This window comes from Carassius auratus, unplaced genomic scaffold (assembly GCF_003368295.1).
Source record: "Carassius auratus strain Wakin unplaced genomic scaffold, ASM336829v1 scaf_tig00011645, whole genome shotgun sequence".
Taxonomy (NCBI): Eukaryota; Metazoa; Chordata; class Actinopteri; order Cypriniformes; family Cyprinidae; genus Carassius; species Carassius auratus.
The window spans coordinates 34194-49260 of record NW_020524229.1 but is presented as its reverse complement, the minus strand read 5'-3'; the positions used below and the strand labels follow the sequence as shown (position 1 = coordinate 49260).

Here is a 15067-nt window from a genome sequence, read left to right as displayed (position 1 = left end):
TGGAGTTCATTTTTGTAGGCATTTCTACTTTCAAGTACAAGGGTGTCGATTTGGTGGGATGAAAATATATGAAATGCAATTTTTCCAATAAAAATTGTGATTGCAATCAAAAAAAATCCAGTTGTTTGCCAGGCTGCATAGTTTGACCAATAATTAAATAAATAATAATGATAAAATACTAAATAAAACAAAATAATAAATACAGAAGGTGTACTATTTTACTGAAAAATGAAGAAAATCTAATATATTTTGTTGATTTTGATTGCATTGTCCTCATTTGTAAGTCTCTTTGGATAAAAGCGTCTGCTAAATGACTAAATGCAAATGTATTTATTATTATTATAAACTATATTATTATTTTATTATATAAACAATAAAATACAAAAAAACTAAGCAATTGTAATATTTGCAATTGTAGTTTTATAGGCTAATTGTAATATTTCAAGACTTGTATCGCCAATTTCATTACAGTAAAAAAATGTAATGCAACAGCTGAAAATATGCAAATAATATATAAAATAAAATAATAATATGCAAATAAATAAATATGTTGTTCATCATGTACACAGCTGAGGAACATTATAACCTTCTCTCTTCATTAATGTGCATCAGCTGCACACAATTGGTCCATTATTCAGAGTTGGCAGTCTGTTAATCCATATATTATCTTAAAGGTATGCTTGTTCACCAATCATCCATTTATCCTCCTGCGCATATAGAAAATGTTAATTTAGCTTACATTAAAAAAAGTTGAAAAACTCTAAATATTCAAATGACTTAGAAACAAATGCATAATGCAGAAGCTGAGATGGACTGACATGAGTCGGGTTAAACATTTTTAGCTCACATAACCACTATCATGTCACTGACACTCCATGGGCCTCCAAGTACACTCCAAGTACTTAACAAAAAAAAACATTGGCTACATTGCTTTTTTCTCACAGTCCACTTTAGTCTTTAAAGTCCAAAAAAGTCTTTAAAAAATGACACTTTAAAGTCATAATTCAGTATTTCATGACTATTTGACACTGTCACTCTGACACTTTGGCACAAATCGGAACAAATTTATTGGAACAAATTTGGAGAAATTTAGCATTTCATCACTTGGATCATCAATGGATCCTCTTCAGTGAATGGGTGCCATCAGAATGAGTCCAAACAGCTAATAAAAACATCTCAATAACCCTCGAGTTATCCACACCACTCCAGTCTATCAGTTAACATCTTGTGAAGTACAACACAACACATGTTGAGTGAACAATTCCACCCAAGTGAAAGCAAAAGGTATAATTTAAATCATGCATTACTTTATTCTGAAATACACTAACTGTAATTCATAATAGTGAAAAAAAAATGCATTATAGTGGATATTAACAAAAAAGCTCTTCTAGTCAATGCAATGCTTGAGCAAATAAAATGATCTCAATTGAATTCAACTGTTGAAACATTTACACCAACGCGTCTGAATGAGTCTGTATTTAATTCTAGATTAAATCTGAGGTTTGTCTGATTCCCACCCCAGCATGTTTGCATCATGTTGACCAAGCATTTGCATCTGCATACTTGCATTGAGTTTATTTCTGCATGTTTTTGCTACTGTAAATGATTGTCTGACCTCTTTGCTTGCAAAATGAGTTGTTACAATTTCACTAAGTTGGTAAATATTGAATTTTCATTATGGAAATGTGGTGGTATTATGTTAATATTCTGCAATTGGAAACTTGAAAAAAATGGCATTATAAGCATTTAGTATGTGAGGCACAACTATTTGCCCGACTATTAAAAGAACATCAAAAAATGCTTTTCGAGCCTTTAACCTAGTCTTGTTCCATTCCTCATGTCACAAGAACAAGAACAACTGTTCACTCCCACAGCTTCTTTCCATCAGCAAGAAATATGGCTATTAAGCTGCATCTGGAAAACCCACCTCAGTTTCAAGCAACCAAAAGCAAAGTAAAGCAACTTTAGGACAATGTTTCCCTTTTCAGAAGAGATGGCTTATTAAAACAATAAAATAGTAACATTTCTATTGCAATGCTGTGATATAACATTAAATGGAAGTGGATTTAGTTTTGCATTTAACATAAAATTTCAAGCATTTGTTTAGCATTTGTTGCATGTTACTTGGCGCAGAAAATAATTAACATTACTAAAAAATTAATAGTTGATAGGATTGCACTAATATGAAAATTCTGCACCGAAACCAAAACTGAAAATGCTTTGTAATAATAATTTATTATTTTATTAAATAATATAAAGTAATTTTGTAAGACTTTTTAAATTTACATAAATTTTGCTTCTACATTACGGTTCAAAAGTTTGGGATCAGTAAGGAAAGAAATTATTACTTCTATTCAGCAAGAATGCATTAAACATATCAAAAGTGACAGAAAAGACATTTATAATTTTACAAAAGATTTCAAATAAATGTTGTTATTTTTATTTTATTTATTTTTTTCAAATTTTTCATAAAAAAAATGTCAACATGAATAATAATCAGAAATATCTTGAGCAGTAATATTAGAATGATTTCTGAAGGATCATGTGACACTAAATAATGGAGAAATGATGCTGAAAATTCAGCTTTGATCACAGAAATAAATTACATATTAAAATACATGTAAATAGACAACCTTTTAAAAAGTAAATATTTCACAATATTACTGTTTTACTGTGCAGAAGAGACTTCTTCCAAAAAATCTTATTGACCCCAAACTTTTGAAGAGTATTTGTGTTGACAGGAGAATAGTGTGACAAAATCTCTTACTAACCTCGTCTGTGGAAAGTTATATGCAATCTTTTCACTTTAAAGTGGTAACATCACCAGAAATTCATTAACCTAGTAAAGTATTCCTACTTTCTACTATCCATAGCCCTGTTAAGAAAGATGTGCAGCTCAAAGAATAAATGAGTTTTGCTGAATAATTCATGCAAATGCTTTAACAAAAATACAAGCTTTAAAACAGCCCACAACGCTGACACAGTTTATTTCTATTCAAAGAGTATTCAGTCATACTTGGAGGAAAAAAAAACACCAAAAAAAACTAGGTCGATATTATATTCTGTAACAACTTACATATCACAAATACTAGAAAAGCTGAACTTTTCTAAACATTCAAATCTGCAAAACTTTTCTTTATATGAGTTTTAAACTTGGTCTCATAAATATTAGATTACTGTGATGTAAAACTTGCTTATTATGCTGACCTTTGTTTCATACCATGCTAAAAAGGAGATCCAGAATTCAATTGAAAAACTTTTAAAGTTATGAACTGGAGCTGGCACAGTAACACATGTCGTTACCAAATGTTGATCAAGAAACCAAACAGGCCATGGGGGAACCCCAGAACATTTAATGTGCCAAGGAAAAATATGTTTTATTGGGAAACATCTGTATGGTCTGTAATTAAAGATGTTGACTAATATCACACTTCAAAACGCCAGAAGAACCCTTGATAAACCGAGGCTATCGGACCACATCAGACAGAAACCGAAATAAACGAGTCAACATTTTGCCATCTCTACTTGTTTTTTGATGTTTCCAGGACCTATAGAAACACCCCTCCCCCATTTGACACTTGTATAAACAGCTCAAATCATTAAAAAACATCATAGACAATATCCTCTCTGAGATTCAGAAAACCAAACTGCTTCCAGAAAATGAATATTAATCTGCAAAATAAATAAAAGCTGTATGATCCCAAGCGCTATAGTTCAAACGGCGTCAGTGTTGTAGCATAAATCTAGTGTGAAACCACCGAACTCAACCAGCAGCAGCCGCCGCTCTGACAGAGATGTATAGTAACGAACTTCACTACTGTACTTAAGTACTAAAAGGCGGTATCTGTACTTTACTAGAGTATTATTTTTTTCTCCTACTTCCACTTTTTCAGTACATATTTTCGCTGAGTTTAATACTTTTACTCCGATATTTTTTTTTATGTGCTGCATCGTTACTCGTTACAATTATAAAAATGTTACGAATCATTTCATTACAAACCACTGCCAGAACTGTAGATGGGAGGTTTGATGAAGCTGCCACATCATTGAGCGAATCAAGCGAGACTGCGCTGCTGTGAAGAGAGAGATGAACACCGAGCCGAGCCAGATAATGACTCGTTCACGAGTCAAGAACCGGTTGCATTGGTTCTCGGATGACCAGTAGTTCTTTCGGACAGTTCTATTCAATAAACCAGTTGAAGAAAACAGTTCACCGATTCTTTTGCGCTCGATGTAATGGCGTCATTGGCGTTGACTGCACCTGGGCTCATAACATTAACACAGAATCAGTTCAGAATCAATCACCAAAAGAATCAGTTCGGTTCAGACGCTCTGTGTGTTGGTTTGCTTCACGCTAAATCACACATGCGCAGTATCATCAGCTCCTCGGTTCACGAATCGGACGCGTCTGACAGAAACGGTTCTTGACTCGTGAACGAGTCATTATCTGGCTCGGCTCGGTGTTCATCTTCAGTTCTCTCTTCACATCAGTTCAGTGTACTGTTTGAGTAAATGAATTACTCCGGGATATTGGTTTGTTTGAACTCAGAGGGAGTTTCAGACACATTAAACAAGTTAACAGCTTAATTCATCTGTGGATTAATGCGTATTGGAGATGTGAACCGTTTAAAACGATTCAGTTCGATTTGGTGAACTGTTTCAAAAAGATCCGGTTACATTCGTTCGCGTGTCTTACAACAGACACGGAAGAGAAGACAATGCTGAATAAAGTCGTAGTTTTTAGCTATTTTTGGACCAAAATGTATTTTCGATGCTTCAAAAAATTCTAAATGACCCTCTGATGTCTTACGGGTTTGAAACAACATGAGGGTAAGTTATTAATGACATAATTTTGCAAATTGGGCTAACTGACCCTAGTAACCGTTTTTTGTTTACAAGAAGTTACAGTCAAAGGAATTGTGATTTGTCCTTTAGGTTAATCATTTGAAATAGTAAAAACAATATGTTCAAACTTTTGACTACTTTCTTTAACTACATAACACAATACTTCTACTTTTACTTTCAGTACTTGAGTAGTAAATTAAAAAATAGACTACTTGCAATACTTTAGTACTTCTACTTAAGTGTGGTGCTTAAAGAGCACTTCAACTTCTACTCAAGTCACTTTTTTGATAGAGCACTTGTACTTTTACTCAAGTATGGGACTCTTGTACTTTATACATCTCTGCGCTCTGAACGGTCAGAGACTTTCTACCACGGCCAGAAGGGATCACATGCTCACCCTAAAACCGAAAGCTCACGTCACACTTCTAATTAAGAAGCGGTGCCAAACGAGAGATGAGCAGAACACATGCTAGCCGTATGATGTGAGGAGAGCCTGACGTCGACGGAGAGATGTATTTATAGAGAGGCAAGCCAACACGTTCTCTCGAACCCACTCCCAGTAACTGTAGGGAACGAGACAAGACAACGACATGCAAAACAACACGGGAAACACATTTGGTTACTGTCCCATGTTATTCATTAGACATCGTCTTGTCCAAAGCAAACTATCGTTGGGTTTATAATCAACAATTCTTCGAATCAATGCCATGTACAGTTTAATGAATGAATAAACTTACCAAGTGACCTTATTTTCTCTGTATATGCTTTCATATTTGTATGAAAGCAAAAATTGTACATACCCTTTGGGTCTTTTTTTAGAACTAAAAATCAATTTCTACTACAAAAGTTTTATTTAAATTTTTAAAAAGGCTTAAACTCACTCAAGTTGTCTTAAATTCTCTTTGAAGAAACGTTCTGTTGACTTTGTCTTTGACTGACTCTTCATACATTAGCATTCTGCTCTATGGGCTCAATGCTGTTTGAACAAACAGATAACATTTCATCTAAATGAAAACCGATAAAACCAGCCATTTCTACATGGTTGTTTGACTGTAAAACATCTATCAATATTCCTTGAATTAAAGCTTTGAATCAATTCACTGTAATGAACCGTTTGAACTGATTCACATAATGAATCAAACTAGAGTGAATCAACAACTCCGTTTTAACTATTTCATATTGCAAAATCTAAGAAATGTAGCCTTTGGGTCTTTTTTGCAACTCAAATCAATTTCAACAGCAAAAGTCTAATTTTAACTTAAAAAAAAAAAAGCTTAAAGTCACTAAATAAAGTTATACTGATTCTGAACCAACATCAGACTGACCCTGGTATGTCGTTTGACTCATTAGCATTCTCCTCTACTGGCTGATAACATCTAATCTATAGGAAAACTGCTAAAAACAGACATTTCTACATGGTGGTTTAACCGTACAGCACTCACACTCAACTCACTGCTTGTGGAAAGAACATTCCTAAAACACCAATGTTAACACTGCAGATGATATGCATGTAAACAGTGATATGGCATGTTTATTTGTGGGCACTTAGATCACCACTTGGTCAGTGGAAATGTGGGCAGATCAGAGAATCACAGATCCCTCCCGAACATTTCGGAAGAAAAAGGGGGGAAAACTAATTTTGGGAATGTGATTATTTGACTTGGGTCAGCAAGCAACCACCTAGAAACCACATAGCAACATGTTAAACTAGGCAACACACTAGCAGGCAGTTGGGACGTTTTGCATTGAAGAGCACCACATAATATATGTCAGTGAAAAAACAAAAACATTGTAAGGCATTCCACAAAAAAAAGTCCATTCTGAAAAGGAGATTCTGTGTCCCAGCGTGTTTTCCCACACATCTGAATGGCATTTCCCCATCTGGTCTCCACATACATGGTGTGAAACAGTGTGAACTATCATTACATCCGACTCACACATTAGCTGAACACTTGACCCAGGACACATCAGCCTGAGAATATACTATGTTCATGTTACCATTTCATGGCAACACCACGAACAGAGCTGATCCAACACATTAATCATAAAGTCCTTCAAACTTAACTTCGGCAAGTGAAAAAGAAACACATCAGGCTGGATTTTTGTTATGTTTGCCCATGGAAAACTCATCTACACAAGCCTAGGGTGTTGTGGGTGGTTTACATTTAAGTTTTAAGGAGATGCATCAAATGGACATTTTCTCATCTGCCAGGCAAAAACAGTAGGTCCAATTGTTTAGAAAAGTAGCATCTTTTATTAAATAAGAGCAACAGTAATATTCCTCAATGACAGGAATTGATAAAGCTATTCCACTTTACTGAATAAGCTGTCTGAGACACAAATGTGAACTACCAATGACTAACTAAATAAAAAAGCTCTTATAAGAACTTATGACACAAGAATTCATTAAATCCAATTCGACTTCAGTCATGACTGACAGCAAAAACTACAATACGAGAGGCTACAATGAGCCCAATAGTGCAGTTTACAGACTTATTGAGTTTAGGGTCTAATTTGAGAGTTTATAATCACGGCATGTAGATACAAGCCCTTAAAGACACTTTGCAATGTTCTTATCAACAGGGCTTTGATTAATAAAAGTGAATGTTTTATCATTATTATCGCCAAATGAATGCTCTCACCACTGTATTATAATCTCCAGAGCTTGTGAGATACTTGGGTTGTAATTGAGCAGCGTGGAAGAAGTGGAGAAGCCATTGATTTGTGAACAGTCTGCTGTCTGCTGAAGTGTGCGATCTTATTAAAGCTGCTGCACAGCTGGAGCACATAATTAGAGCAGCTCATGCGGGCGAAAGTAGTCAAATCTGCATTACAGAAGTGAGACAAGAGCCTTCAGATGAGCACTTCCTTTATAGAGAACACAATAACATGGGTAAAGCTGGTGAAGAGCCACAGATCCTCTGTGAGAAAGCAAAAAAATGTGACCATCTGAGATGATATATTCAGACAAATTCGATAAATGTAAAACAAATTTTTACTTGTAAAATTCTTAAATACAAAAGTCAAAAATATCAGACAATATGATGTTATATACATTTTAAATTGCAGGTCATACACTTGACTAACTGCATTCATCGATATTAAATCAAAAGATGTAAAAACAGTAGTTAAAATAAATAAAAATCATAGCAAATTATAATTTGTGGCACTCTGATAGTAATATATGAATCCATCGTTCATCACACAAACACTGTACAAAAAAAAAAAAAACTGAAAATAGTCTCACAAAGAAAACTAATATGGAGCTCAAAAATTCAGACTTTATTCAGGTGATAAAGAGTCTAAATAGAGTTAAATCAAAGCTGTGTGAACAGAAGTTATGAATGAGTCAAATCTCAACAGTGTTGAGAACAGACTCGTGATGTTTTGCACTGCTGGTGTTTTCAGAGGCTGAATCGAGACGACCACCACTTCCTTGTTATTAGTGACAGATAATGTCTGGATTTTCCACATAACAGGCAGAGGAAAACTGGGAGACGATTACTTCCACCTTATTTAACCGCACTGTACATTTTGGGCATTTTTGAAGGCTCATATTCTAGAAATGTTCATTAGGGGTCGCCCAGGGTGGTTAAGTAAATGTCCAACAAATGTTTAGAGATGCAGAAGTGCTAAAAAGAGTTTGTCATTTTGCACTTGAGCATGCTTACAGTAACTGCTAGATTGTCAGTATGCTAAAACTTTGAGAAGTTGCAGTTTTAAATTCATCCTCTATCAACTACCGGTAGTCAACTTCAGACAACCCATCAACTAATCGATTCTTAAGTTAACACAACATAACAAAACAATGTTTGTAACACTTTATTCCAAGTCTTTATAAATAATGCATTTTGAAAGTATATTTAAAGCATTGAAATGCACCTTATGATGCAATGTGTCATTTTATGAATAACTGTTACCACAGTTAAATATGATTTTAAATCTAATGCACATAACAACTCTTAGTGCAGTGCATTCAATGCTTCAAGTAAAACATTACAATTGTTTTTTTTTTTTTATTAAAAAAAACTCAAGAAACACATGAAATAGCCCCAACCAACAAGAAGCAGCAGACGAGCTGGCCGATGCCCGGTGTCATTTTCTTGTCAATGACAGCATATAAACCACTTCCTCAGAGCCCCAATTAAGCAGCAGCCTAATAATAGATTGGGATTGGTTTGAGATGATTAGATGTGTTAACATGGCACCAGAGTAAATCCAAGATTATGTAACCTAACAGACATTGTCATCAGCCAGTGTCCAAGTTCCTCTGAAACGAGCACTCGCCAATCAGTTTATAGTGTGCGGTCCAACAGACATACGGCCTGAGCAAGCCATCGGACACACTACAAATGCTTCAGGGCAGATCATCAACAATTTTGTGGGCTTTGTTTCTTCAATAGAATTCATTTAGAAAAAAAAAAAAACATTTCTTTTTTTAAGGGTGCAACATGTGATTCTAGATGTCTTTAATCACAATTGAGAGTCCAAACAGCTGATAAAAACATCACAATAATCCACACCACTCATATATTTGGAAGCAAAAAGTTGCATGTTACGCTTCATGCATAGCACTTCCTCTATTAACTTAGTCCATCTCCTGCTATCACATCAAAGCTCACTCACATATGCTTAAAGCTGTTTTGGATTGTTTCCACTGGTAAACTGGGTTTGATATGCACAATATTTCTCTCATGATTCAGACAAGATTACTTTTTCACTGGAGAAAGCAGAATTAGGGGTACATAACTCTTATTTGGACCCCAAATCTGTTCCTATGAAGAATCAAACTCATTTCTATCTGGGATGGCCTGAGGGTGAGTACATAATTTTTTCATAATAATTTTTTGGTGAACTATTCTTTTAAGGCCTTATTCGCACAATAATTACTTAAAAATACCTTTAAAAAATCAATAAAACCCATGCAGTTCAATTTGGTCAGGCTATTATTTTTGTTTCATAGTCTTTCGTGAGCAAATCTGAAATGTTGGACAGGAATGATGCAGATGATTTTGTGCTCATGAATAATTCATGAACACCCTGAAATTTTCAAGTGGAGAAAAAAAAAACATAACATGAATAAAACACATCTGATCAATTATTCAGCACCACAGCCATCAGCATTTCACATTCACAAAAACGGTTATGTTCAACAACTTCATCATCCGCTCCTTGTAGAGCGCGAGCAGAGGGAAGGCCTATGGCTACAACAGGAAATGAGAAGGGAACGAACATCCGCCTCCAATGGAAATATGCCATGCATTTTCAAAATTGTCATACAGCGCTTTGAGGAAAACGGTCCTTACTGAGAGCTTCAGTGCAACCAAGTGCATTCAAATCAGAAGTTTACTACATCTTAACTCCATAATCAAATTGAATTTGGTTCATATTAATATATTAATGTCACAATTTATAGTTTTAAACAAGTTTGTGTGGATTTCAATTTCAATTCTGAAAGCAAAGCTAGGAGCAACATGCCATCATCAACATGAAATGTCTGCATTAAACATTCCTAGATTAAACATCATAAAAACACCACACAAATAATGTAAATCCAAAAAAAACCTTTCCACCACTGCTTTTGCACCCAAAATCAAAACTGAAAAAATTATTCTGAAACTGTCACTTTAAGCTAAACACTTTAAGCAAAAACCATAACATAAACTGATGCATCAATATATATTTATACATATACTATAAATGGTAACAATTTATGAACACAGGTGTCTTTATAAAACGTAAGCAATAAGCCATTAAAGGCCATGTACTAAAATGATTTCAACCAAGGTAAAGGTAATTTTAGGCATTGAGCTTCTTGTGCCTTAAAGACGTCATGATGCAAAATCATTGCAACCTGGGATGACTGAGACGAAAAGGAACATTTACTATTTTTGTTTTTCTGATGAAGATGAACTTCAAAAAGTGACTAAATAAATTTGACAATTACAGAAATATTTAGTTTTCAAATGCTGGTAGACGAATTAATCACTGATTAGATAAATTCATTTCTTTTACTTCAAAATTTCATGTTTATTTCAGTGTGTTACCTGCCATTTATTTGTATTTTTCTGTAAAACTTCTAAGTGTACATCAGCCACCCTGCCATTTAGATATCAACATCAAACCATAAAAAAACCTATAAGTCAACCACCATCCACGTCAGACTCAAAGGGGAATCATATTTCAGCGATGTCTCATTGTTAAGCACACAGTTGTGTTTCTGAGGGGTTGTGTTATTAACCGTGTGAGTGGCATGTGAGTACCTCTTCAGATCACCCAGTATAGCTTGTCAGTAGGCGGGTTGACACTGAGGTCACGCTGCCAGAGACAAGGGGTCACGCGGGACACAGGCATTCCTGGGTGATGGAGTGGGGTCTGAGAACTGTTTAAACAGAGGGGAGGCTGCTTACCCCCACTGGCACCAGGGGCATTGTTTCTACTAATCCTTCAGAGACCCTCGTGACGTCCCCATCCCACCGAGTGCCGCAGCCACCGGGGGAAAAAAAAGCTGTGGCCCGAAGCACCCACAACAGAGATGGAGATAACTGTTTGTTTAACAGCGAAGAAAAGGGGATGCAAAAGTTTGACTTCTTCACACCTACCACTCAGCTGAAAAGGGCATCATAACAATCAAGGGGGGAAATTATAGCATAATGTTTAGTGCAATCCTAGTTCAGATGCAGACAGATAAAGCAGCATGACACAGACGTACTGACAAACGCATCTGGAATATATCTTGATTGTGTGCGGTAGATATTCCGGGAGCATTCAGGGTTATGTGATACATATTGAAAGCTTTTGCTTCCTACGAATGGTACATTGTTATGCATTAATGCCAAAGCAGCTTTTTCGTGTGCACTTCAATTGGAAATGATGCATTATGATAAAAATCAGCTTAGGGTTTTAAAAACCAATGCTTTAAAAAAAAAAAAAAAGGTTTTTAAATCATCATTTGAAACAATCTCAACATGAAACAAACTGATATCAAGATGTTCAGGATGTATTAACACAATTTTCAGTGCCTTCTCCACCAGAAAGTGTTTTCTCCAGGCGGCAGATATGTTAAAAGATCATTAAAGTCAATTAAAATAATTAAGAGATTCATTTTCAATTATTACAGTGGCACCAAAAAGTATTTTGGCACAGCATTTGATAACAATATATCAAACCAAAACACTTATTTGAAAGAAAGAGCACATTGCACACTGTTCACAAAAATAATTATTCCACTATAAATCATCATGACACCAGTTGCTTAAGGTAAATGCAAACACATCAGAAAAGTGAAGTTCAGCATTATTTTTTGCAGTTTCTTTAATATTTCATTAACTAATGCAATGGCATTTACAAGTTTAAAAGTCTAATGTTTTGATCACGACAAATCTAAAAAGAACATCTTTTGCAAAACGGTTTGGCCTAAAACAAACACATCTTTAAAACATCTTCAATACATCTGTAATAGAACGGACGTCATAAAAAAAATGTCTTTTGTGAAATGTTTTGGTTTAATAACATGAAATATCAATTCAAATTAATTAAAACTTTTTAATTTAAATTAATATGAATTGCTAATGATATTTTGTTATTTACTCCAATGTCACTCCCAGTGTGCAAACACTTTTTTGGTGCCACTTTACTGATCTGCATAATATAATAATAGGTCTATTTAGGATTCACTCATTTGAGTTATTATATAAGTTTTTTTGACAGAAGAAATCCATCTGTTCTTACCTCTCATATTCAGCATTGTCCTTGTCACAACGAGCATCTTTATGCTTCTGCCAGTCTTTGCCATGTTTGCATGTGGTGAGGAGAACCACGTCTTCAGCATTATGGACGTGATGAAGCGCATTCCTGGTATCAGATCCAATTCCAGTCAGATAGCGTTTGCCTTTAAAAACCAGCACATATTTCCTAAAGGGAGGGATGGTGTTGTATTTTAAATACCCCTTTTCTCCTCCAGTCCGGGGGTGATCTTTAGAGAACAAGGGGATGGAGATGTCAAAATTGGGTCTGAAGTTCTCTGTGCTGATGCTGGCTTTGGCCAGCATGGCTTGTCCGGTATCAAACCCCAGATCCTCTGTGTAATCCGGCCATGTGCCCGAATACAGGTTAAAGATCAGGTGGTTCTTTCCGTTATTCCACAGGTTCAGGTTCTGGATCTTAGTTTTGAGGTTGTGGACGTACTGAGGAGACAGCTGGTCTCGGTCCAGAGTGTCGAGGTTCAAAACAAAGAGACAAGCCTGTCCCGGGTCAGACGTGTAGAATCTGGAGCCCTCGATGGAGGACAAGATGTTTTGGTAGCTTTCTGAGATCTTCTCACCTTTCTGTTGAGGATAGATGTAGACTTTGAAGCCGTTCCTCCTGCACAAAGAGAAATCAAAGCAGGAGTCCATTCTGCACTTGGAAGCTCCAGAATTGTCATCTCTTTTGTGTCTCGGAGAAGCACGGTCATTGTAGTCCTCCGTTTCAGTCTGATCCCACGGAATAAAAGCTTGTAAGGGGTCTGAGAAGTGGGGCCAGTGTGGATGGGGGTCATCCCCTCGGTTTGGACTCCTTCTGGAAGCTGGTCCCTGAAGGTAAAAGAGGAGAATGAGGCTCACACCTGCAGAGAACAGAATTAAATAGCGTTTTTTGGCCTGCATGTGTCCTTAGATCCAGATGGAGCTGGTTGCTGATGAATGCAAAGGTCTCAACTCCTGCTGGACAGCATCTTCCACAGACCTGCAGGGATTTGATGCTCTCAACTTCCACCTTGTGATTCCAATCCCAAATCCAGAGCATGTGGGCGACTTAACCTGAAACCCTTTTTATGGATCTACCTCTCTGCTCTCCGGTGCCTGGTTCACATTAGACAGCATCTAAACTCCTGACAGATGACACCTGAACCCTGCTGGCCATCGGGATTGTTCGGAATAAATGGAAACCATCAGAAAGTTATTTCAGAGAAGAATTCTTGAAATCCAGCATGGAGAAATCACAAACATCTCCCGGTGATGGATCTCACGAGGTGCATGTGAGTCAGAAAGACCCTGTCCGAAACTTCCTAAGCGGATAAATCCCCACCAATCCATGAATTCTCACATATTTCTCTCCGATAAATCATCCAAACGTTGGTTGTCTTTGTTATGGTGCAGTTGCTGCTTTGGAAGCTCTCGTACAAACATTACAAACCGACACGGCTTTCTATTCCTTCTTACATTCGAACGGCGTTGTATCGACGGCGACGATACAACGTAACATTCCAGCAGCGCTTTAATCTGGAGCGTCCAGTTGCGATTGTTACATTGTAGCATTCCAATCCCCGCACGACGTCTGCTGACGTCACGCGCCTCCGCCGTACACCGCGCGCTGTGATTGGGTGGAGTCATTTCCGGGCGGGCCGACGGAACTGTAACCCTTTCACGCCCACAGTCGAGCGTGACGGTTTTTTAAAGCAACAACAGCAAATGTAGTCTCTCAGAATCTAGTGACAAACAGAATTATTTAGACACTTAAGCTACTCTTAAAAATGGCTGAGCGTCATTGTATTTGATAACAGAATATCAAAGCAAGTGGGATTTATGTTAAACAAAGATAGCATACTTTTCAATGAAAGGAAAAGCTTTTGTACTATGAGGCAATAAAACAGTGCTATTCAAAACGAAGGCAGTGTAAACTTTTTTCTTGTCAAACATTTGAATATTACAATTAAAACATGGCTTTTTTCTAGGTTTTTTTATTTTTAGGTTCTGCAGAATAGATATGGTAAAATGTGATTATTTAAAGTAATGGCGATGACACTGGACTTGATTCGATTTTTATATTAAGATACATATCTTTCAATACATTGTGCAGCTTCATAATAGAAATATAAAATATTTAATTCAATGTTTATCTCCATTTTATCTACAAGTGACATCTGAGTTTGATCCATTGATCTTACAGGGAGATTTATTTAAGTTTTTTTCAATAAAGATGTGACTAGATTTTGATTATAAAATCACATGCTGCACAAAAGGAACAAATCAATGACTGACTTAGGTGAGAGACTTTTAGGAGTGAAATAAATAGTTCCAAGGAAGCATTAAATTGTTAAAAGGTAATAGTCAAAACATTTATAATGTTACATATAATGTAATATGGAAATATATATATATATATCATTTATAATCCCAACATTGATAATCATATTAAATGTTTCGCAAATCTGGATTGCGTGACACTGTGGACTGAAGTAATA

The 15067-nt window shown here is 36.0% G+C and overlaps 1 protein-coding gene across 1 annotated transcript in view; it reads right to left on the bottom strand.

Moving 5' to 3' along the window:
* The window catches only part of LOC113073234 (exostosin-1a-like), a 41835-nt gene extending 27667 nt beyond the window's left edge, over positions 1–14168 (bottom strand). The window contains exon 1 of the mRNA XM_026246114.1: positions 12577–14168. Within this exon, the coding sequence (XP_026101899.1) occupies positions 12577–13490 (914 nt within the window). The 5' untranslated portion in view covers positions 13491–14168. The remainder of the gene's footprint in view (positions 1–12576) is intronic.
* Between the last annotated feature and the right edge of the window lie 899 nt (positions 14169–15067).